The sequence below is a fragment of the Hyperoodon ampullatus genome (assembly GCF_949752795.1).
Source record: "Hyperoodon ampullatus genome assembly, chromosome: 4".
Taxonomy (NCBI): domain Eukaryota; kingdom Metazoa; phylum Chordata; class Mammalia; order Artiodactyla; family Ziphiidae; genus Hyperoodon; species Hyperoodon ampullatus.
In genome coordinates, this window is record NC_136917.1 from 1,248,602 (window position 1) to 1,275,168 (window position 26,567).

Genomic DNA, 26,567 nt, shown 5'->3' on the forward strand with positions numbered 1-26,567 from the left:
AAGACGTCAACACCCCTCTCTCAAAAATTGAAAGAACCAGACAAAAGTCCACAAACCATCAATCTAATAGACATTAGACAAATATATTGGATCTAACTGCTATTTATACATCATCTACACAATAACAGCAGAACACAAGACTCTTGTCCAATGCCCAAGGGACAAATACTAGGACAGATCATATCCTGGGCCATAAAACCAAACGTCCACAAATTTAAAAGAACTGAAATTATGTAGAATGTACTCTTCAACCACAATGGAATGACACTAAAAATCAATAACTGAAAGACAATAGGAAAATGTGCAAACACTTGGAAAATTCTGAATGATCCATGGGTCAAAGAGGAAGTCTGAAGGGAAATTTCAAAATGCACTGAGCTAGTGAAAATAAAATTTGTTGCTGGACACAGCTAAAGCAGGGTCAAGAGGGAGAGTTACAGCACTAAATGCATACATCAGAAGAAAAAAGTCCCAATTCAATAATCTAAGCTTCTACCCTAAGAACCAAGAGAAAAAGAGTAAAATAAACCCAAAGAAAAAGCAGCACAGAAATACTAAAGAGCAGAAATCAGTGAAACTGAAAACAGAAAAATGGAGGAAAAAAATTTTAAAGCTGTTTCTTTGACAAGATCAATAAAACTGACGAACCTTTAACCAAGACTGATAAAGAAAAAGAGAGACAAAAATTACCAGTATCAACAACGAAAGGGGATAGGGTATGACTACAGACCCTACAGAAATCAGAAGGATAAGGGAATACTATAAACAACTCTACATACATAAATTTAACAACACAGATGATATGGGCCACTTCCCTGAAAAACACAAACCATCACAACTCACCCAGTAGATAATTTAATAGCACTACACCTAGTAAAGGAAATGAATTCATAATTTTAAAACTACCAGAAAAGAAATCTCCAACCCAGACTGTTGCACTAAAAAATTCTACTAAACATCTAAAAAAGGATTAACTCTAATTCTACAGAATCTTTTCTGGAAAACAGAAGATGAGGGAACACTTTCAAATCCATTTCATAAAGCTAATATCACCTTGATACCAAAATCAGGCAAAGTGAGTATAAAACAAACAAAAAACAAAATGACAGACAAATATCTCTCATGAATACAGTCAAAAATCATTAAAATATTAGCATACACTTATCAGCAATAAACAAATTATACACCATGATCAAGCGGATTTTATTCCAGGAATGCAAGCCTGGTTCAATATTCAAAAATTAATTACCAGGCTAAAGAAGAAAAATTATATATCACATCATATCAACTGATGGAGAACAAACATTTGACAAAATTAAATACCTGTTCATGATTTAAAACTCTCAGAAAAAGAAGGACAGAAGGAAAAATCCTCAAATTGATAGGGTATCTACAAAATACCCATGCTAACATTATACTCAATAATGAAGACAGAATACTTTCTAAGGTCGGGGAAAAGGGGGGATGTCTGCTCTCACAACTCTTATTCAACATAGTGCTGCAAGTTCTGGTCAGTGCCATAAGGCAAGAAAAAGGAAAGAAAAGCATACATATTGGAAAGAAATAAACTTCTCCCTATTTGCAAGTGACTAATTTTCTATATATAAAAAAATTTTTTTAATTACCAAAAAACCTACAAAAAATAGAAAAACCAACTCCTAGAACTAGAACTGGGTTCAACAAAGTAGAAGGATACAAAATAAAAATACAAAAATCCATTATATTTCTGTATACCGGGAATGAAAACATGGACAGCAAAATTTAAAATACCTTATCAAGTATAAATCTAACAAAACATTTACAGGACTTTTATACCAAAAACTACACAACAGTGATGAAAAAATCAAAATCTAAATAGATGGAGAGACATAACACGTTCATTGATTCGAAGACTCTACATACTAAAGACGTCAGTTCTCCCCAATTTGATATACAGGTTATCAAAACCCCAGTAATATTGTTTGTAACTATAGATAAGATTATTCTAAAATGTATATGGAAAGGCCAAAGAATTAGAATAGCTAAAACCATTCTGAGGAAGTAGACTATAGAGGAGGAATCAGTCTATCTATTTCAAAAATTATTACCCTATTTAAAGTTCCAAAAACTACGTGATATTGGCACAGACGCACAGATCAATGAAAAGAATAGAGAATCCACACAGATATGTCCAATTGTCCAGTGAAAAAGCAATTCAATGGAGGACAGACTTTTCAACAAATCTTGCTGGAGCAATTGGACATAACAAGCAAAAAACAAACCTTGAATTAATCCTCATGTCTTTTCACTCAAAATGGATTACAGACTTAAATGTAAAACAAAACCATAAATCCTTTAGTACAAAACACTGGAGAAAATCTTTGGGATCTAGGGCTATTTCAAAGAGTTCTTAAACTTGACATCAAAAGCAAGAGCCATAAAAGGAAAAACTGAAAAATTGGATTTTATCAAAATTAAAAACTTTTCCTACATAAAAGGCCCTGTGTGGTATTGTGATTTATATTAAGAAATATATATTTGCTTTTCATCCACTGTTCCTGGCACACATATCCTAAAATCTCTGATATTTCCTAAGTGATATTTCCTAAGATGACTCATTATGTTAATGAGGTGACTTTTGGCCTTATCTGAAAGACGGGGCTGGTTGCCAAGAGAACCCACTATGTGATTAGAGTTGGAACTTTCAGTCCCACCCTGCTAAGGGGAGAGAGGCTGTAGGTTAGTTAATCACCATCAAAGGCCAATGATCTCATCAATTATGCCTTCGTAATGGAGCCTCTATAAAAACCTGAAAGGATGGGGCTCAGAGACCTCTGGGTTGGTGAACATGTGGAGATTCAGGGAGAGTGGTGTGCCTGGAAGATGGCATGGAAGCTCTGTGTCCTTTCCCCATAACTTGGCCTATGCATTTCTCCAATTTGGCTATTCCTGAGTTATATCCTTTCACAATAAACAGGTAAGCTAGTGAGGAAATGGGTTACCTGAGTTCTGTGAGCCACTCTAGCAAGTTAATCAAACCCAAGGAGGGAGTGATGGGAACCTCCAATCTGTAGCTGGTTGGTCAGAAGCACAAGCACAAATGACAACCTGGGTTGTGACCGGCATCTGAAGTTGGAAGGAAAGGGGAAAGGGGCAGTCTTGTAGGACTGAGCCCTTCTTTACCTATGGAAACTGGTGCTGTCTCTGGGTAAGTAGTGTCAGAACTGAGTTGAATTGTAGGACACCCAGCCAGTGTCCTAGAATTGCTTGTTGGTGTTGGGGGAAATCACCCACCCACCCTCCCACCCTAATAAGTGGATGAAAAGACAAGCTATATACTGGGAGAAATTATCTGCAAATTGCATATTTGACAAAACCATAGTATCGAAAATATATAAAGGACTCCCAAACTTCAACAGTAAAAAAGTAAACAATCCAATTAGTGCATGGGCAAAGGAATAAGAGATATTTCACATACGATGCCATACAGATGACAAATAAGCACATGCAAAGATGTTCAGCACCTTTAACTGTTGGGGAAATGCAAATTACAACTACAGTGAGGTATCACTATACAGCTATCAGAAACGCTAAAATAAAAATAGTGACAAAACCAAGCCTTGGTAAATTTAAGAAAACTGAAATAGTATCAAGTATCTGTTCCGACTACAATGCTATGAGACTAGATATCAATTACAGGAAAAAAGTCGGTAAAAACTACAAACACATGAGGCTAAACAATACACTACTAAATTACCAAGAGAACACTGAAGAAATCAAAGAGGAAATCAACAAATACCTAGAAACAAATGACAATGAAAACACGACGACCCAAAACCTATGGGATGCAGCAAAAGCAGTTCTAAGAGGGAAGTTCACAGCAATACAATCCTACCTCAAGGAACAACAAACGTCTCAAATAAACAAACTAACCCTACACCTAAAGCATTAGAGAGAAGAACAAAAAACCCCCAAAGTTAGCAGAAGGAAAGAAATCATAAAGATCAGATCAGAAATAAATGAAAAAGAAATGAAGGAAACAATAGCAAAGATCAATAGAACTAAAAGCTGGTTCTTTGAGACAATAAACAAAATTGACAAACCTTTAGCCAGACTCATCAAGAAAAAAAGGAAGACTCAAATCAACAGACTTAGAAATGAAAACGGAGAAGTAACAACTGACACTGCAGAAATACAAAGGATCATGAGAGATTACTACAAGCAACTATATGCCAATAAAATGGAAAACCTGGAAGAAATGGACAAATTCTTAGAAATGCACAACCTTCTGACACTGAACTAGGAAACTGAAAATATAAACAGAACAATCACAAGCACTGAAATTGAAACTGTGATTAAAAACCTTCCAACAAACAAAAGCCCAGGACCAGATGGCTTCACAGGCAAATTCTATCAAACATTTAGAGAAGAGCTAACACCTATACTTCTCAAACTCTTCCAAAATATAGCAGAGGGAGGAACAACCCCAAACTCATTCTACAAGGCCACTATCACCCTGATACCAAAACCAGATAAAGTTGTCACAAAAAAAAGAAAACTACAGCCCAATATCACGGATGAATATAGATGCAAAAATCCTCAACAAAATACTAGCAAACAGAATCCAACAGCACATTAAAAGGATCATACACCATGATCAAGTGGGGTTTATTCCAGGAATGCAAGGATTCCTCAATATACACACATCAATCAATGTGATAAACCATATTAACAAACTGAACGAGAAAAACCACATGATCATCTCAATAGATGCAGAAAAAGCTTTCGACAAAATTCAATACTCATTTATGATAAAAACAGTCCAGAAAGTAAGCATAGAGGGAACTTACTTCAACGTAATAAAGGCCATATATGACAAACCCACAGCCAACATCGTTCTCAATGGTGAAAAACTGAAACCATTTCCTCTAAGATCAGGAACAAGACAAAGTTGCCCACTCTCACCACTCTTATTCAACATAGTTTTGGAAATTTTAGCCACAGCAATCAGAGAAGAAAAAGAAATAAAAGGAATCCAAATCGGAAAAGAGGAAGTAAAATTGTCACTGTTTGCAGATGACATGATACTATACATACAGAATCCTAAAGATGCTACCAGACAACTACTAGAGCTAAGCAATGAATCTGATAAAGAAGCAGGATACAAAATTAATGCACAGAAATCTCTTGCATTCCTATACACTAATGATGAAAAATCTGAAAGAGAAATTAAGGAAACACTCCCATTTACCATTGCAACAAAAAGAATAAAATACCTAGGAATAAACCTACCTAAGGAGGCAAAAGACCTGTACGCAGAAAACTGTAAGACACTGATGAAACAAATTAAAGACGATACAAGCAGATGGAGAGATATACCATGTTCTTGGATTGGAAGAATCAACACTGTGAAAATGACTATACTACCCAAAGCAATCTACAGATTCAATGCAATCCCTATCAAATGACCAATGGCATTTTTCACAGAACCAGAACAAAAAATTTCAAAATTTGTATGGAAACACAAAAGACCACGAATAGCCAAAGCAATCTTGAGAATGAAAAACGGGTGGAGGAATCAGGCTCCCTGACTTCAGACTATACTAACAAAGCTACAGTAATCAAGACAGTATGGTACTGGCACAAAAATAGAAATTTCGATCAGTGGAACCAGATAGAAACCCATGCACATATGGTCACCTTATCTTTGATAAAGGAGGCAAGAATATACAATGGAGAAAAGGCAGCCTCTTCAATAAGTGGTGCTGGGAAAAATGGACAGCTACTTGTAAAAGAATGAAATTAGAACACTCCCTAACACTATACACAAAAATAAACTCAAAATGGATTAAAGACCTAAATGTAAGGCCAGACACTATAAAATTCTTAGAGGAAAACATAGGCAGAACACTCTATGACATAAATCACAGCAAGATCCTTTTTGGCCCACCTCCTAGAGAAATGGAAATAAAAACAAAAATAAGCAAATGGAACCTAATGAAACTTAACAGCTTTTGCACAGCAAAGGAAACCATAAACAAGAAGAAAAGACAACCCTCAGAATGGGAGAAAGTATTTGCAAATGAAGCAACTGACAGAGGATTAATCTCCAAAACATACAAGCAGCTCATGCAGCTCAATATCAAAAAAACAAACAACCCAATCCAAAAATGGGCAGAAGACCTAAATAGATATTTCTCCAAAGAAGATATACAGATTGCCAACAAACACATGAAAGGATGCTCAACATCACTAATCATTAGAGAAACACAAATCAAAACTACAGTGAGGTATCACCTCACACCTGTCAGAATGGCCATCATCAAAAAGTCTACAAACAGGGCTTCCCTGGTGGCACAGTGGTTGATAGTCCGCCTGCCGATGCAGGGGACATGGGTTCGTGCCCTGGTCCGGGAAGGTCCCACATGCCGCGGAGCGGCTGGGCCCATGAGCCATGGCCGCTGAGCCTGTGTGTCCGGAGCCTGTGCTCCGCAACGGGAGAGGCCACAACAGTGAGAGGCCCGCGTACTGCAAAAAAAAAAAAAAAAAAAAAAAAAAGTCTACAAACAGTAAATGCTGGAGAGGGTGTGGAGAAAAGGGAACCCTCTTGCACTGTTGGTAGGAATGTAAATTGATACAGCCACTATGGAGAACAGTATGGAGGTTCCTTACAAAACTAAAAATAGAACTACCATACGACCCAGCAATCCCACTACCAGGCATATACCCTGAGAAAACCATAATTCAAAGAGTCATGTACCACAATGTTCATTGCATCTCTCTTTACAATAGCCAGGACATGGAAGCAACCTAAGTGTCCATCAACAGATGAACGGATAAAAATGTGGCACATATATACAATGGAATATTATTCAGCCATAAAAAGAAACAAAACTGAGTTATTTGTGGTGAGGTGGATGGACCTAGAGACCGTCACACAGAGTGAAGTAAGTCAGAAAGAGAAAAATAAATACCGTATGCTAACACATATATATGGAATCTAAAAAAAGAAAAAATGGTTCTGAAGAACCTAGGGGCAAACACCCAACAACCTGGGTGAATCTCCAAAGAATTAACCTTGGGTGGGGGGAGGGGAACTCAATCTCAAAAGGTTACACACAGCATGATTCTATTTATATATTATTTTTGAAATAACAAAATTATAGAAATAGATAACATATCAGTGGTTGTCAGAAGTTAAGGAGTCAACTGGGGCAAGAGGAAAGCAAGTGTGCCTATCAAAGGGCAACATGAGGGATCCTTTGGTGATCGAACTGTTCTGTACCTTGACTGTATCAATGTCAATATCCTGGTTGTGATGCTGTACTACAGTATTTGTTTTGTTTTGTTTTGTTTTTGTTTTGTGTTTTCTGGCTGCAGTGGGTCTTCGTTACTGCGCACGGGCTTTCTCTAGTTGCAGCGAGCGGGGGCTACTCTTTGCTGTGTTGCGCGGGCTTTTCATTGCGGTTGCTTCTCTTGTTGCGGAACACAGGCTCTAGGTGCGTGGGCTCAGTAGTTGTGGCTCGCAGGCTCTAGAGCGCAGGCTCAGTAGTTGTGGCGCACAGGTTTAGTCGCTCCTCAGCATGTGGGATCTTCCTGAACCAGGGCTTGAACCTGTGTGTCCTGCATTGGCAGGCGGATTCTTAACCACTGTGCCACCAGGCAAGTCTATGTACTATAGTTTTGAAAAATGTTATCACTGGGGGGAAATTGGTAAAAGGCAAATGGATTGTTCCCTGCATTATTTCTTACAGGTTCACATAAATCTCTTATCTCAAAGTAAAAAAAAAGAATACACTATCTAAGGTTCTAGTCCTATCTTTCACAGTAGAACAATTTTGAAGAACATGGAAAAATGTAAAAAAACAAAAAAAAGTGACGCATGCTAGCCCTATGCAATCAACTTTAAAGAAAATGATATGAACTGATTCATGAGGCAGAAATACTTCGGCTCTGTATGAATGGATAATATAGCAAATAGGCATGATTTTTGAACTAAGCAATACATTTTCTCTTCCAAATAATTAACAGGTGCCATGAGAAATCATTAAAGAAGTTTTCAGAGAGCAAGGAAAATGCAACTGTTTTAAGAAGTAGCTAGCACAGCATTAAAGTGTAAGTTGCAAAGTCAGGAAAATAAAATAGGATTTGTCTTAAAAAGGTGAAATCAAGTGAAAAGACTGCTATTGCAGACAGACGTGTAACAATGTCCAACAGAATAGCTGAGATAAACGAGTTATCTCGGTGAAACTATACTTCCAAGAAAGAAACATAAAGGCATAAATGTCAAACAGTAAAGGATCTTTCTGAAGTGGAAGACCAAGGACTAATCAAAAACAAATGTGCCATAAAGACTTCCCTACCTGGCCCCAGCGTTTACTTAAATCAGTGTGAAAATCTGTGAGCAACGACCCTAACTTCAAATAAAGTTTGTAAATCCTTAGAGAAATGAATACAGATTAAGGTTTGTAAAATATATACTGTAAGATTACAAAACCTTGAACCAGAAGGATGTACAACAGTAGCTGCCTCTGGGACGAGAAAGAGACTAGAAGAGGAACAAAGAGGGCCTTGATGTTGTGTAATGTTCTATTTCTTTTGCATTAAAAAACGGACATAAAAGTGACAAAATATTGTTAATTCTGGTAGTCTGTATATGAATTACACTTTGCTACATTTTATATTTTTGTTTTTCAAATTTAAAAATAGGAAAATAAGAATAAATTAGACTTATCATAGGGAGATACAACAGAAAAGGCATTTGCAGCCCACATTTCCCTCACTTCCATTTTAAGAGGTCTCAGCCAGTGTAGCCCACACAGACAAAAACTTTCCAAAGAATGATTTATAAAGCTGATGTTTGTTGAACATGGTTTTACATATATTTGTAAATGTATTATTTACATTTTTCCATGTTTTTGTGAACAATACCATTACTTTTATAATATGAAATGGATTTACAGAAATAAAACCTCACTTTATAACTATATTTTTAAGAAATAGAAGTACACTTCTTGAAGACTTCATCATGTGATTTTTTGGGGGGGCCACACCACATAGCATGTGGGATCTTAGTTCCCCCACCAGGGATCAAACCCATGCCCCCTGCAGCGAAGGGCAGAGTCATAACCACTGGACTGCCAGGGAAGTCCCCCTGTGATCTTTTTTAAGGAATCAATTATAGAGTAAGCTGGATACATCTACAAGGCTGGTGAAGAACCACAATGTGATAAAAAAAAAATTTATAAGTTTTGACATATTATTAAAATGGGACTTTTAACCTTGCTGGTTTAAAAAAATATTTCCCAATAGTTCTTACCAGGTTAATTATGTCCCCGAGTTCTAAAATATTAGTAAAGTCCTTATAAATCAATTTTATTTTTGATTTTTAAAGAAATGCTTAAATACTGGTCTTTATTAGAGGATCCAAACAGATCAAAATTTTCTACTTGCTTTCTGCATTTTGTGAGAATCTCCATTTTTTGAGATTTGAACATAAAACAAACAAACAAAAAAGCTGTTTTACAGCATGATGAAATAAAGTCTGACGTCAGGAATGTATCACCAAAACATAGAGGTGACTAAAAGAAAGGCTAGAAAAGCAAGGCTGGGCTAGGAGCAAAAAATAATAAGACTAGCAGACAATCTACAGGTGAAAAGGAAAGAAAACCACTGGACTGTATCTAACAAAATGATGAACTCTGGGGAAGAGTGAGCCTGCAAATCCCTGGCAAAAGGATTCCCTTCTATGGCTTCTTTAGACTCAAAGACATACATACAAACCACAAGAAGCACAAGTATGGGAAGTCATACCTTTCAGGCCTAAAGTCTGCAACTGAAACAGTTTTCCCAGCTCAAAAGGTAGAACTCGTAACAGGTTGTTATTTAAATGGAGTTCCCTGTTGATGTAAAAATTCCAGGAAGTCAGAAGATATATTAACCTTTAGCTAACAGCTAAAATCAACAATATAATTTCTAGGAATATAAGATATAAGTTCCTAAGAATACAAAATTTAGTATTATATACCAATGTCTAGTATAGTGCTTCTTAAATCATATGTGGTTAAAAAAACAAACAAGAAAAAAGACACAAAAGAAAACCCCAAACTGCCACAGACCAATACATTTGTAAAACAAAGGAAAAAAATCAATTACTATAAAAATGTGATGAGAAAAAAAAGACCAACAAAATATAAACCCCAATTTTTTTAAGGGTATTGGATTCAAAAGACACTTGCTGTGTATCTCACTGCAGGCTGGTGACACGTTTGAAAATGGCACAGTCCAGATACCACCCTGAGAGCAGAACTGGTCTAGCATACATGGAGGTCTAATACACATGTTTAAGAAAGTGGAAATGATAAAACAGCCTAACATGTGAATTGTTAAAAGAAAATTTAAATGATCATATAGTACCAAATCAAAAGAGTTTATGGTAGCTGCACAATGTTTATGATTAATAATACTGAAGTTTCACTTTAGAAATAATGGCAGCTATATTAATAACTACTGATTATTTTAATGATTTGTTTTGTATAGAAAATATAACTATGAAAGGAATCTTCAGCAGGAAAAAAAGAAAGACCCAATATTAAGATATTGGCAATGTCCTATGATAAGTTTTGTCAATTTTTACATGTGAATGAGAACTACTGATACTTCTATAGCCCTTGGTTCTTGGAATTTAAATGAAGCTTGGTTACCACTGAGTAAACCAGAGGCTGGTGAGGCCATAAACTGAATAAGAAAAACTCACTCTGAATACTTGGTTCCTGTTTATTTCCAAATATATCACACAGGAAAGGAGGTCCTTTAAGTAAATTTGGTTCAGGGGATTAAAAATAGTCATGGTATATACTCAATAATTAAGCCTAAAAAATGTCAAAGGGCTGGAATGGAAGCAATAGAGGTAAAGAAACTCTCACAAGGTCCTTATTCCTTTTTACTATGCAGCAAATGATAGAAGGCAGCAGAAAAGCCAGTGGAATTTTTTTTAAAAAGTGGGGGGAGGTAATATGAAATGGAGCAAGATTTTCTATTGGGATTAACATAATAGCTGGAAATTGGCTTTATATTCAGCCTGGGTAGATCTCATCTATCTTATAAAACAGAGGTTACAGCAATTACCATTTACTAATACAATATGTACCAAGCAATGTTGCTAGTAGTTTCTTAGTCATTATCTCAAATATTTCTAATCTCAGCCTTAGTTGGGTCATTATCATAGCAACTTCACGGATGAAGAAACACTCCATAAGGTTGTAAGAAGCTTGCCCAAAATCACACAACTTGTAAACGACTGAGTCAGGTTTCTAACCTGAACTCTGTGCGACTCCACATAGTATCCACCTCCTATAGTCCACACTATAGACCCCCATATTCAATCACTAATTCTAGCTTCTTTCAAGTCCTGGCTTTGTTACTATCATGCATACAAGCCCTGGGATGGCCAAAATGGGATCATTAATTGTCAATGGCTTCCTGGATCCCATATTAAGGATGGTATAGGGCCCCAGAATTTAGTGGGGGAAAAGCATCTCAACTGTCTGTCACAGGTGAGTACATATATGGGATAACACAAGTGCCTTCTATTTGTTTGCCCCGCTTTGTCCAAAAATTTTGTTTCAAAAATAAAATATATTACACAAAACAGCAATAAAATAAATTTTAGGCAATGGATCTAAATGACTTATTTATTAGCTGACATTCAATTTTCCCAGAAAACTTTACCTGAAGAACACAGTCATGTTTAACTGTATTCAAATACCATTAAATTGACAATGTCGTTTCCCAACAAAGTGGTGTTTCCTAACAATATAATAATATATTCTTTTAGGGGGGATATAGCTATGTACTAAGTTGAATCTGTATACCTGAGTGATACCATGTTTCCGAGTTCTGCCGGTAAACTCCGGATTTTATTAGAGGACAGGTCCAGATACACCAGATTGTGAAGCTTGGCAATGTCTGAAGGAATGCGGGACAGGGAATTGTCACTTAGATACAAAGCTGTCAAGTGAGTTAGTGACCACAAAGATGAGCTTAAGCTTCTTACTTTTCCTGTAAAAGAAGAAAAAAATGGGGTAAGAATTATATAGTGTTCTATACCAAATGTAAAATAGATAGCTAGTGGGAAGAAGCTGCATAGCACAGGGAGATCAGCTTGGTGCTTTGCATCCACCTAGAGGGGTGGGATAGGGAGGATGGGAGGGAGACACAAGAGGGAGGAGATATGGGGATATATGTATATGTATAGCTGATTCACTTTGTTAAACAGCAGAAACTAACACACCATTGTAAAGCAATTATACTCCAATAAAGATGTTAAAAAAAAAAGAATTATATAGTGTTCTCTACAGTTTGATCCCTGGATTAAGTAACATTTTAGATATTTTACTGAGTAATAATTTTTTAAATAAATTTATTTATTTATTTTTGGCTGTGTTGGGTCTTCATTGCTGCACATGGGCTTTCTCTAGTTGTGGCGAGTGGGGGCTACTCTTCATTGTGCTGTGCGGGCTTCTCATTGTGGTGGCTTCTCTTGCAGAGCACGGGCTCTAGGCGTGCAGGCTTCAGTATTTGTGGAGAGGGGGCTTCAGTAGTTGTGGTTTGTGGGCTCTAGAGCACAGGCTCAGTAGTTGTGGCACACAGGCTTAGTTGCTCCGTGGCATGTGGGATCTTCCTGGACCAGGGCTTAACCCGTATCCCCTGCATTTGCAGGTGGATTCTTAACCACTGCGTCACCAGGGAAGTCCCATATTGAGTAATAATTTATCACACAAAAAATTGTGAGAAAGGGGTCAATAGTAGAAACCTTACCGATTCTAGAACAATTCACTGCTATGATTAAGTTATAAACTCTCCACTTGGCAGACTAAAAAAAAAAAAAACCCATTTAAGGCAATATATCAATATTTAGATTCCATTGTTATTTTTAAGAATACAATAGTTAAGACTTTATCCTTTAAATTAGCCTCAGCTATGACAAGAAAAAGCATGAATAATTTATAGTAATGATAAGTCCAATATTTCAACATGAATGATTTGGACTCATGCAAAAAAAAGAAAATCAAATCTAGTATCTCAGAGGCTATTCATATCTGTACTCCAGAAAACAAGAATTTTGCCTAAAAACAGAAGGTACATGAGATATTCTCAGCTTAGCAAACTTTTAAAACCAAGAGTACCAAGGTAATAATTTCATCAACAATCATGTAATTAGACAAATCTGTACTGTATAATTAAAAGGAAAAATACCTGCCCAGAAGCATTTCAGATATTAAGTCATAACTATATAAATCAAACAGTAACAGACGTAGGATTCAAGAGTCAAGAGTAGTGACTAGAAACAGAATAATTTCTTTCAATGCAATATTAAATCTGTACTTTGGCAGTTCTTGGTATGACAATTGTTTCTAAATTCACCTAAGATTTTCCCCATAATATCTTTAATAGTGCAGGTTATAGTCTGAGAGAGAATGAAACAAATGGATGTAATGAAAATATAAGTCTTTGAAAACTAATTTTCTATTGGCTGAAAAAGCAGTCTAGAAACTTCTAATCAAAATGGAATAACAGGGACCAAAATTACTATCCCACCTGAACAATTATAAAACCAGACAATATACATGCATCAACAAATATCAGAGATCAGACACCAATCAGCACAGGAGAGTGATCCCTGAAGGATGAAAAACAAACAAGACAGGCCAACAGCAGCACAGGGAGGGGATTCCAGGGAAAGAACACTGATCTCCCACAAGTTCAGGACACAAAGCAAATGTCCAGGGAAGCCAGGATGACTAGAATTTACAAAGGCAGAGTACCAGAGAGGAGACAGATGAACAGAAAGGTCTGGAGATTTGAGGTTCCCCTCAAGTTGTCAACTGAGTACTGATCACCATATGCATGTGAGAAATTGCCTGAGCCAGAGGAAAAAAACACCCAAAAGGAGTAAAGGTAACAACCCCTAGGTTCACACATCACCCAGGTTCACACATCACTCAATAAGGTAAAATTCACAAGATCTGGCACCCAATTAAAAATTACTAGGTATGCAAAGAAACAGGAAAATATCATCCATAATGAAAAGTCAGTCAATTAAGACCAGTCCAGAAAAGACAATGATGACAAAATTAGTAGACAAACATTAGAAGTTACTTTAATTATATTCCATATGGTCAGAAGCTAGAAGGCTAAACATAGTAACTAGTGATACAAGATAGCACACTCAAATTGAATTTCTAAAGTTGAACACCATGGTTAAGAGGAAATGGGGAATGACTGCTAATGTGTTGAGGGTTGCTTTTGGGGACAGAGAAAATGTTCTCAAATTGACTACGGTAATGGGTGCACAACTCTGTAAATATATAAAAACTACTGAATTTGCACCTTAAGTGGGTGAATTGTGTGAATTATACTGTTACCAATTACAGCTGTCACCAAAAGAGAGGCAAACAGACACCACACACAGAGGCAGAAAAATTTCCACATTAATGCACGGAAGGAAAAAAGTCCTATCGACCTAGCAACCCAGAAAAAAACTTTCAAGAGTGATTGCAAATTGCAAGATGAAAAGAGCTATGGAGATGGATGGCAGTGATGGATGCACAACATTATGAATGTATCTGATAAAAAAACCTTCCCACAAAGAATATTCTAGAACCAGAAGAGTTCATTGGCGAATACTACCAGACATTTAAGGAAGAATTAATATCAATTCTACACAAATTCATCCAGAAAACTGAAGAGGACACTTCCCAACTCATTCTATAAGGTCATCATCATCCTGACACCAAAACCAGACAAAACTAGTACAAGAAAACTACAAAACATAAATGTAAACTGACAAAACAGATCCAACAATATATTAAAAGGATAATGACCAAGTAAGATTTGTGCCAGAAAATGCTAGGTTTGTTGAACATTCAAAAAATATAATGTAAAAAATGTTTTCTCAGAAAAGAAAATCATCTAAATAAATGCAGGAAGAGCATTTGACAAAATCAGCATCCTTTCCTGATTTTTAAAAATCTCTCATACCAGCGGATTTTTCAGCAGAAACTCTACAGGCCAGAGGGGAGTGGCACAATATATTTAAAGTAATGAAAGGGAAAAACCTACAACCAAGAATATTCTACCCAGCAAGGCTGGGTAGAATTCTACCCAGCATTCAGATCTGGAGAAATCAAAAGCTTTACAGACAAGCAAAAGCTAAGCTTTACAACAAACCAGTTTTACAACAAATGTTAAAGGAACTTCTCTAGGTGAAAAATAAAAGGCCACAACTAGAATGAAAGTTATGAAAAAGCTCACCAGTAAAGGCAAGCATACAGTAAAAGTAGGAAATCATACACACACACAATCCTAGTAGGGAGGCTAAAAACCAAAAAGTAGTAAAATCACTACATCCACAATAAGCAGTTAAGAGATACGCAAAAAAATAGGACATAAAATGTGATATCAAAAACAGTAATTCTAAGGGGAGGAGAGTACAAATGCAGGGTTTTTAGAATGCATATACACTGCTATACAAACCTCATGGTAACCACAAACCAGGTATCTATAATAGATATACACACAAAAAAGGAAAAGGAGTTTAAACATAACACTAAAGACAGTCATCAAATCACAATAAAAGAAGAAAAGGGAAAAAAGACCAAAAAAACCAAATCTAAAACAATTAACAAAATGGCAAACAGAATATACATATCAATAATTACCTTAAATGTAAATAGACTAAATGCTCCAACCAAAAGACACAGAGTGGATGAATGGATGCAAAAACAATACCCTATATATGCTACCTACAAAACACTCACTTCAGAACTAAAGACACACACAAAGTGAGTGAATGGAAAAAAGGAATTCTACCGAAATGGAAACCAAAAGAAAGCCAGAGTAGCAATACTTATATCAGACAAAACAGACTTTAAATAAACATTGTTACAGAAGACCAAGAAGGAGACTACATAATGACCAAAGGATCAATCCAGGAAGAAGATATAACAACTCTAAATATATATGCACCCAACATAGAAGCACTTAAATATATAAGGCAAATATTAACATACATAAAAGGAGAAATCAACAATAACACAATAATAGTAGGGGACTTAACACCCCACTTACATCAACGGACAAGTCATCAGAGAGAAAATCAATAAGGAAACAGAGACCTTAAATGACACATTAGACAAAATAGACTTAACTGATAAATATATAGAGCATTCCATCCAAAAGCAGCAGAATAAACATTCTTGTCAAGTGCACATGGAACATTCTCCAGGAGAGATCACATGCTAGGCCACAAAACAAGCCTTGGTAAATTTAAGAATATTGAAATCATATCGAGCATCTTTTCTGACCACAATGCTATGAGACCAGAAATCAACTACAAGGGAAAAAAATGCAAAAAACACAAACAATATGCTATTAAACAGTCAATGTACCACTGAAGAAATCAAAGAGGAAATAAAAAATACCTAGAGACAAGTGAAAATGAAAATGAAACTGAAAACACAATGATCCAAAACCTATGGGACACAGCAAAAGCAGTTCTAAGAGGGAAATTTATAGTGATACAAGCTAACCTCAGGAAACAAGAAAAATCTCAAATAAACAACCTAACCTTGCACCTAAAGCAATTAGAGAAAGAAGAACAAAAACATCCCAAAGTTAGCAGAAGGAAAGAAATCATAAAAATCAGATCAGAAATAAATGAAAAAGAAATGAAGGAAACGATAGCAAAGATCAATAAAACTAAAAGCTGGTTCTTTGAGAAGATAAACAAAATTGATAAACCATTAGCCAGACTCATCAAGAAAAAAGGGGAGAGGACTCAAATCAATAAAAACAGAAATGAAAAAAGGAGAAGTTACAACCGATACCACAGAAATACAAAGGATCATAAGAGACTACTATGAACAACTATATGCCAATAAAATGGACAATCTATAAGAAACGGACAAATTCTAAGAAAGGTATAATCTCCCAAGAATGAACCAGGAAGAAATAGAAAACATGAACAGACCAATTACCAGTATTGATTTTGAATCAATAATTTTAAAACTCCCAAGAAACAAAAGTCCAGGACCAAATGGCTTCACTGGTGAATTCTACTAAATTTTTAGAGAAGAGTTAACATCTAACCTTCTAAAACTATTCCAAAAAATTATAGAGGAAGGAACATTTCTAATCTCGTTCTATCAGGCCAGCATCACCCTGATACCAAAATCAGACAAAGATATAACAAAAAAAAAAGAAAATTACAGGCCAATATCACTGATGAGCACAGATGCAAAAATCCTCAATAAAATAATAGCAAATTGGGGCTTCCCTGGTGGCGCAGTGGTTGAGAGTCCGCCTGCCAATGCAGGGGACACGGGTTCGTGCCCCAGTCCGGTGAGCCATGGCCACTGAGCCTGCGCGTCTGGAGCCTGTGCTCTGCAACGGGAGAGGCCACAACAGTGAGAGGCCTGCGTACCACAAAAATAATAATAATAATAATAATAATAGCAAATTGAATCCAACAACACATTAAAAGGATCATACACCATGATCAAGTGGGATTTATCCCAGGGATGCAAGGATTTTTCAATATCCACAAACCAATCAATGGGATATACCACATTAACAGATTGAAGAATAAAAACCATAGGATCATCTCAATAGATACAGAAAACACTTCTGAAAAAAACCAACATACATTTATGATAAAAAAACTCTCCAGAGATTGTGGATACAGAGGGAACTTACCTCAACACAATAAAGGTCATATATGACAAACCCACAGCTAGCATCACACTCAATGGTGAAAAGCTGAAAGCATTCCCTCTAAGATCAGGAACAAGACAAGGATGCCCACTCTTGCCACTTTTATTCAACATAGTTTGGAAGTCTTAGCCACAGCAATCAGATGAGAAATAAAAGGAATCAAATTAGAAAGGAAGAAGTAAAACTGTCACTGCTTGCAGATGACATGATACTATACATAGAAAATTCTAACGATGCCACCAGAAAACTACTAGAGCTCATCAATGAATTTGGTAAAGTTGCAGGATACAAAATTAATATACAGATATCTGTTGCATTTCTATACACTAACAACAAACTACCAGAAAGAAATGAAAGAAACAACATCATTTTGCATCACATCAAAAAGAATAAAATACCTAGGAATAAACCTACCTAAAGACCTGTACTCCAAACAACTATTAGACCCTGATGAAAGAAACTAAAGACAACAAACACAGATGGAAAGATATATCATGTTCTTGGATTGGAAGAATCAATAATGTTAAAATGACCGTACTATCCAAGGCAATCTACAGATTCAATGCAATCCCTATCAAATTACCAATGGCATTTTTCACAGAACTAGAACAACAAATTTTAAGTTTGTATCAAAACAGAAAAGACCCTGAACAGCCAAAACAATCTTGAGAAAGAAAAACAGAGTGGGAGGAATTATACCCCCTGACTTCAGACTATACTACAAGCTACAGTACTCAAAACAGTATGGTACTGGCACAAAAACAGACACATAGATCAGTGGAACAGGATAGAAAGCCCAGAAATAAACCTACACACTTATGATCAATTAATCTATGACAAAGGAGGTAAGACTATACAACAGAGAAAAGACAATCTCTTCAAAAAGTGGTGTTGGGCAAACTGGACAGCTATATGTAAATGAGTGAAATTAGAACGTTCTCTAACACCATGTACAAAAATAAACGCGAAATGGATTTAAGACCTAAATGTAAGACCAGATACTAAAAAACTCCTATAGGAAAACATAGGCAGAACAATCTTTGACATAAATTGCAGCAATATTTTTTTGGGATCTGTCTCCTAAAGTAAAGGAAATAAAAGCAAAAATAAACAAATGCAACCTAATTAAACTTAAAAGCTTTTGCACAGCAAGGGAAACCATCAACAAAACACAAAGATAACCTACTCAATGGGAGTAAATATTTGCTAATGATATGACCTATAAGGGATTAATATCCAACATATACAAAAAGCTCATACAACTCAGTATCAAAAACAACCAACCCGATTAAAAAATGGGCAGAACTGATTAGTTTTCCAAAGAGGAAATGTAGATGGCCAACAGGCAGATGAAACGATGCTCAACATCTCTTATCATTGGAAAATGCAAATCAAAACCACAATGAGATACCCCTCACCCCTGTCAGAATGGCTGTCACCAAAAAGAACACTAATAACAAATGTTGGTGAAGATGTGGAGGAAAGGGAACCCTCCTGCACTGTTGGTGGGAATGTAAACTGGTGCAGCCACTGTGGAGAACAGTATACGGTTTCTGAAAAAACTAAAAATAGAATTAACATACGACCCAGCAATTCCACTCTTTAAACACTAATTCCAAAAGATACATGCTTCTCAATGTTTATTAAAGCAGCATTATTTGCAATTGCTAAGACATGGAAGCAACCTAAGTGTCCATCAACAGATGAATGGATAAACATGTGGTATAGAGATACAATGAAATACTACTCAGCCATAAAAAGGAATGAAATTTTGCCATTTGCAACAACATGGACGGACTTGGAAGGCATTATGCTAAGTGAGTAAGCCAGAAAGAGAAAGACAAATGTTGTATGATATCATTTATATGTGGAATCTAAAAAATATAACTAGTGAATATAACAGAAAGGAGGTACACACTCATAGATATAGAGAACAGACTAGTAGTTACCAGTGGTGGGAGGGCGGGGGCGATATACGGGTGGGAGGTACAAACTACTGTGTGAAAGACAGGCCACAAGGATGTATTGTAGAACACGGAGAATATAGCCAATATTCTATAATAACTGTAAATGGAGTGTAACCTCTAAAGATTGTATAAGAAATTTGAAAAAAATTTTTAATAAAAATAAAATAAAATGAATCCTCTTGTACACTAAAAAACAATTTTTTAACTCTCAGTAAGCTAAGAATAGAGAGCTTCCTCAATCTTGATAAAGAGCATCTACAAAAAGTTTAGTGCTTAAGGGATAAATCCTTTCCCTAAGGTCAGAAACGAAGCAAGAGTATCTACTCTCACCACTACCATTCAACATTACACCAGAAGTCCTAGCCATTGCAAGAAGACAAGAAAAATTAAAAACTGAAAAGGGGGAAGTAAAGCTCTTTATTTGCAAATACCAAATCATCTATTTAAAAATCCTATGGAATCTATAAAAATGCTACCAATATGTGAGTTTAGCAAAGTCATAGAACGAAAGATCGATATACCAAAATACCGTATTTCTGTATGCTAGCAATGAACAATCAGAAATTGAAATTTAAAAATCATAACATTTACAATTATTTACTGTATTATGTATCAAAATTATGAAACATTTAGGGGTAAATTTGACCAAAAAAATGTGCAGAACCCGTGTGTACTAAGAACTACAAAACAATGCTGAGAGAAATGAAAGAAGTCCAAAGTAAGTGAAGAGAGATAGTGTTCACAGATCCGAAGATTCAATATTGTTAAGATGTTAGATCTCCCCAAAGTGGTTTACAGAGTCAACACAATCCCAATGAAAATATAAACAAGTCTGAAACTGGCATGCTGATTTTAAAATTCATATGAAAATTCAAAGGACTTAGAAAAGCCAAAGCAACTCTGAAAAAGAACAAAGCTAAAAGACTAACACTACCTGATTTCAGGACTAATTATATAAAGAACTCTCAAAACTCAATAAAAAGAAAACAACCTAAAACAGGTAAATGATGTGAACAGACACTTCACCAAAGACGACATAGAGATGGCAAATAATCACATGAAAAGATGCTCAACGTGAGTAGTCATTAGGAAAATTCAAATTAAAACCACAATGAGATACCACTGCACACCCAGAAGAATGGCTGAAATTAAAAAGACTTGCCTTGCCAAGTGCTGGTGAGGGTATGGATCAAAGACATGTAACAGGAATGTAAAATGAGACAACCTCTTTGCAAAACAGTCTGTCAGTATTTTTAAAAGTGAGACATACACCTATCATAAGACCAGTTCCATTCTTAGGTATTTGCCCAAGAGAAACAAAGCTATGCCCACACAAAGACTTACACATAAAATGTTCACAGTAGCTTAATTTGTAATAGCCAAATACTAGAAATCATCCAAATATGTTCATCAACAAGTGAATGATAAACAAATGTTGGCATACCCAAATAATGGAATAATACTCAATAATAAAAAGAATGAACTACTGACCAACAAAAATGGATAAATCTCAAAATAAGTAGACAAAAAAGAGTACATACCTTATGACTTCACTTACGTAAAAATTCTACAAAATGTAAAGTAATCTATGGTTATAGAAATCAGAACAGTGGTTGCCTGCGTATGGGAGGGGGGATGAAGAAATGAGGGTGGCAGGGAAGGATGGATTACAAATTTAGGGGAATGATGGGTATGTTCATTCTTGAATGTGGTGATGGTTTCAAAGATGTACACGTAGATCAAAATAATCACATTACTCAATTATTTCATGTCAACTATACCTCAATAAAGTTGTGTAATAAAATCTATCTTGATCTAAGAAGGTGTTTTTCCTTACTGTATAATAATTAAGAGCAGAATCTGTGACACAGACTATTTGTAAACCCAATTTGATTTACTTAATTTTCAGGTCATAAAACTGAAACACACAGCTAATATTCAATATGAATAAAGCACTTAAAATATAATAAACTATTTACTGAGAGCCTACCACGTGTTTCAGCCCCCTACATTCAAGGTACTACTTAAGAAAAAAAGGTAAAAGGACTTGAGAAATATATTTTTATACTTCAACTTAATTGGAAGCATATAAAATTCTCAAACAATAAGGTAGCCAAAAAGAAAACCAGAAAGTCTGTAAAGAAGGGAAGGGGGAAAAAAGTCAAGTATAAGGAATCATGTATAAATACATAAATCATATAGGGGTTGGAGAGAAAAGGGAAGGGAAGACTCAGATCTCTACCATACGCCAAAAAGAAAAATTCTGGAATAAATTTATAAACACCAAAACCCAGAAAATAAATGGAAGAGAATATATCTAAGCATAACTCATATCCTAGAATCCAACAATGAAAGCACTGTCAGGTTTGAATTCATTAAAATTTAAAACCTCTACAGTTCACCTTTGAACAATGTGGAGGCTCCATACATAACCTGCAGTAAGTCCTCTGTATCTGCAGTTCTGCATCCTCGGATCCAACCAACCTTGGATCGTGTAGTACTGCAGTGTGCATTTACTGAAAAATACCTGCATATAAGAGGGCCTATGCAGTTCAAACCGGTAATTTCAAGGGTCAACTGTATATAGTGGAGATGTCAACATGTTCAGCAGCCAAAGAGATAACATCCATTAATTCAGCCAACTTTCAGTGACTAGTATGCTGGTGTGGGGACAGAATAAGACAAAGTTCCTACCCTCAGGATTTTTTATGTGAGCTCCATAATAAAGAATAAAACAAAAATATGGGCTTCCCTGGTAGCACAGTGGTTAAGAATCCGTCTGCCAATGCAGGGGACATGGGTTTGACCCCTGGTCTGGGAAGATCCCACATGCTGTGGAGCAACTAAGCCTGTGCGCCACAACTACTGAGCCTGTGCTCTAGAGCCTGAGAGCCACAACTACTGAGCCCATGCGCCTAGAGCCCCTGCTCTGCAACAAGAGAAGCCACCACAAATGAGAAGCCTGCGCACCACAACGAAGAGTAGCCCTTGCTCGTCACAGCTAGAGAAAGCAGCACGAAGCAACAAAGACCCAACGCAGCCAAAAATAAATAAATGAAATAAATTTTTAAACAATAAAACATAAAACAAAAAATAAAGCAATCAGCAATAGGAAAACGAACAACAGATAAGAACAGGTAAATCAATCAATAAAAAACAAAGGATCAGTAATTTTAAAAAGTTCATTTCAGTAATGAAAGAGATGCAAATTTAAATAAAACACTTCTACCTACGCAAATAGCAAAATAAGAAGATTAATACCCAGTAATGACAAGGCTAAGGGGGAAACAGATGCACTCATGCATTATGGAAAAAATACAACCATATTTTAAACCATATTTTAATCCTGTAGTAATAGCTACTAAAATTTTAAATCTGAATATTCTTTGCCCCACCACAATTCCACAATTAGAGGTTTACCTTATGAAAATGCTATTCAAGTATGCCAAGATATATACTGTTAGTAGTAGGGAAAAATTTGAAATAACATAAATGATCATTAATAGGGCATACTTAAATTTTGGATCACATATACAATGCAATTCTGCAGCCATTAAAGAGGATGCAGTAGAGCTATATACATTGATACGGAAAGATGTTTTTTTAAAAAAAAGAAAGTAGGAAAAAAGCAAATTTCAAAGCATTATATTATAGTACTCCATTTTTGAAAAAATTTTGCTTTAAAAGATCAAAGGTTATAGAAGCAAAAGACTGTAACATACTGTAATAAATCTCTACTGGTAGAACTAGGTAATCCAAGAAATTAAGGTTCCTAATTTTCTGGTAGAGGGCAATGAACAAGGAAGACAACTTTTGAGGTTCTGATGACATCTATTTACTCCATAAATTGAACATATTCATGGAGCACTCAAAAATTTGCATTCAATTTTAAGCAGTTTAGTGACTTGAGAAAAGCTGGGATTATCCTGGTCCAGGTTAAGAGCCCTGTTTTGTTTTGTTTTGTTTTTTACGGTACGCGGGCCACTCACTGCCGTGGCCTCTACCGTTGCGGAGCACAGGCTCTGGACGTGCAGGCTCAGCGGCCATGGCTCACGGGCCCAGCCGCTCCGCGGCACGTGGGATCTTCCTGGAGCAGGGCACGAACCCGTGTCCCCTGCATCGGCAGGCGGACTCTCAATCACTGCGCCACCAGGGAAGCCCAAGAGCCCTGTTTTGATAAGTAATTTCATTCTAAAGTGCCCAGAATCCTTTATTGCTAAATATCAGGAGACAGAAAGAATCTAATTAGTGCTCCCTGAAATGAGAGGGGTGATTAGCAAACACTAAAGAGATTAGGTGTAATCACGGTTACCTACAGAGAGATCACTACCTCCGCATTTGCAGGTTCAGAAAAAAACCCGAAATCTTGACTAAATCTCTAAAACTCTGACATTGTAGAAGAAATAAGAATTACAGTTGATCTTCATTACTCCTGGATTCCGTATTTGCAATTTGCCCACTCCCTCAAATTTATGTGTAATTCCCAAATCAATTCTTACAACGATTTCACAGTCATTCACAAATATGCAGAGTAATAAAAATTGGAGTTGCTCAAGTTTCCAGCTGAGGTCCAACAAGGCAACATTCTTTCTTCTTGTTGCAGCTCTCACAATGTAAACAAGTATCTTTTTCACTGTTTAGTGCCACCGTTTTTGCATTTTTGTGCTTTCTAAGTGATTCTGATGTATAAAATGGCCCTCAAGTGTAGTGCTGAATGCAAGGCTGTGTAATGTGCCTTAGATAAAGCTTCCTTCAGGCACAAGTTACAGGGCTGCTGGCCATGAGTTTAATTTTAATGAGTGACAATATACATTAAACAAGGTGTCTTTAAATAGAAACACACAAAACAGCTTAAGTACTGATCAGCTGACAAAAATGTTACCACCAGAGGTTCATAGGAACCTAACTCTTTATTTCCTCTGGGAGTAATGATTCAGTATTTGCTAACTCAGGTAGTTATATAGAACATAACTACAGCGAATAATGAGAATCAACTATAATTGGAAAAGGTGGTAATTTGAATTTTTCTCCAGTCACAACTCCTGATGAAGTTCAAGACTAGGATTTCAGGCTCCTAGCAAGGGAAACTGCAACCTCACAAAAGGAAGACTCTGTTGTAAGATTTGGAAAGAAACTAGATTAAATTACACAAAGGGTGCTAAGGAAAACATTTGGCAGATTAAATTCAGCAATAATGCTTAGTTTAAAACTAGCAGCGTTGGGCTTCCCTGGTGGCGCAGTGGTTGAGAGTCCGCCTGCCAATGTGGGGGACACGGGTTCGTGACCTGGTCCGGGAGGATCCCACGTGCCACGGAGCGGCTGGGCCCGTGAGCCATGGCCGCTGAGCCTGCGCTCCGCAACGGAAGAGGCCACAGCAGTGAGAGGCCCGCGTACCGCAAAAAAAAAAAAAAAAAAAAAAAAATAGCAGCGTTGACATGGGAGGAAATGAACTTAATGCACCAAGTGTTAATCGTATGAGTTAATAAATGGAAGTTTCGATCCATAAAGGAAAACACAATTGCAAAGGTACATACACATTGTTGAACTGTGGTGGGAAGGAATTCATGTCCTCAGAGCAACACAGAGATGCAGCCTGTTCAAATTAAACAGATCTAATTTAAGTAAAAGAAGATTATACCTGAAGGTAATAAGCCTAGAACCTGAGAATAGAAAGACTAAGGCCAAATATTAGGAAGAAGACAAAAAGTGAGAGAAAGGGGAGAATGTTAGTTCAAAATAAAATGACCACCACAGTGTGATATAGAAAAGAATGATGCATTCAAAGTCAGGGGACTTACATTTTACAGTTCTGAGCTCTACCACTAAGTAGCTCTACCACTTAATAACTGCCCTTAAGAAAAGAGGATGTTTTTTGCAAAGCTGAGTCACTAACATCTAAACTAGTTAATCTCCTTACACTTTTCTCAAAAACATAACATTTTTTAGATGAACATGCTTATTAAATAATACAGCACCATTAAAAAAAAATTCTATCACCCAGCATAACTACCATTATATCATTCATATTGTTAATATAAAAAATAAATAGGAATCAAAATGGACTGAACTATACATGCTTCTTTAATTTGATTTAATAAAAGAAAAAATGAAAAACTAATGGAACTATAGACCTTCAAACTTTTTTTTCTTTTTTTGCTACAAAAGATTTTCTAAAACCCCTCTAAGGTTAAGAGAAGTTCTAAAAAACATTAAAGGTTAGAGTCTTTATAGTTTTAACTGCATGCTTCACTTTTAAACTTGACTCCCTATAATAAAACAGAAAGAGATCATCATTTTACATTTCTTCCCAACGAGTCATTACATTACTTCTGTCAAAATTACAAACGCATATACCATTTGACCTACAAATATATCAGCAGAAATACAAAATAACCTACAAGGTTATTCACTACAACACTGTTTGTCACAGACTGACCATCAGTACTGTACCACTGAAATAAATTACAGTACACATGTGATAGAATATTATGGAGCTAAAAACATATAGGAAAGCTATCTATATACTTATTTAGAAATCGCTCTAAAACATGTTACATTAAAAAAAAAGAGCACAGTGCAGAAATATGTGTATAATATATGACCTTTTGAATTAAAAATAAGGTATGGAATAAGAATCTATTTTGTATATGCACAGGACTCCAAAGGGATGCAAAAGAAATTAATAAAGCTGTATGTGAATGGCCACATGCCTGTGCATGCTAGGAGGTGTAACAGGGGGATGAGAGACTTCCACTATATACTTTTTTATATTCTCACATGTCTCCTCTTCCTGAGATGTGGTTAACTCTGTTTTCCCCTGACTAATATCATTAACTCAGGAGTCAG

The 26,567-nt window shown here is 36.1% G+C and overlaps 1 protein-coding gene across 4 annotated transcripts in view; it reads right to left on the reverse strand.

The window, feature by feature from the left end:
* The window catches only part of CNOT6 (CCR4-NOT transcription complex subunit 6), a gene marked incomplete at both ends in the record, with an annotated part of 50,155 nt that overhangs the window by 14,095 nt on the left and 9,493 nt on the right, over positions 1-26,567 (reverse strand). For 3 of the 4 annotated variants that reach the window (XM_079703332.1, XM_079703331.1, XM_079703330.1), the window contains 2 exons: positions 9,793-9,878; positions 11,853-12,039. In XM_079703332.1, the coding sequence (XP_079559458.1) occupies positions 9,793-9,878; positions 11,853-12,039 (273 nt within the window). Of the gene's footprint in view, positions 1-9,792; positions 9,879-11,852; positions 12,082-26,567 lie in introns of all 4 variants that reach the window. The other variant, XM_079703329.1, reaches the window with a different exon arrangement.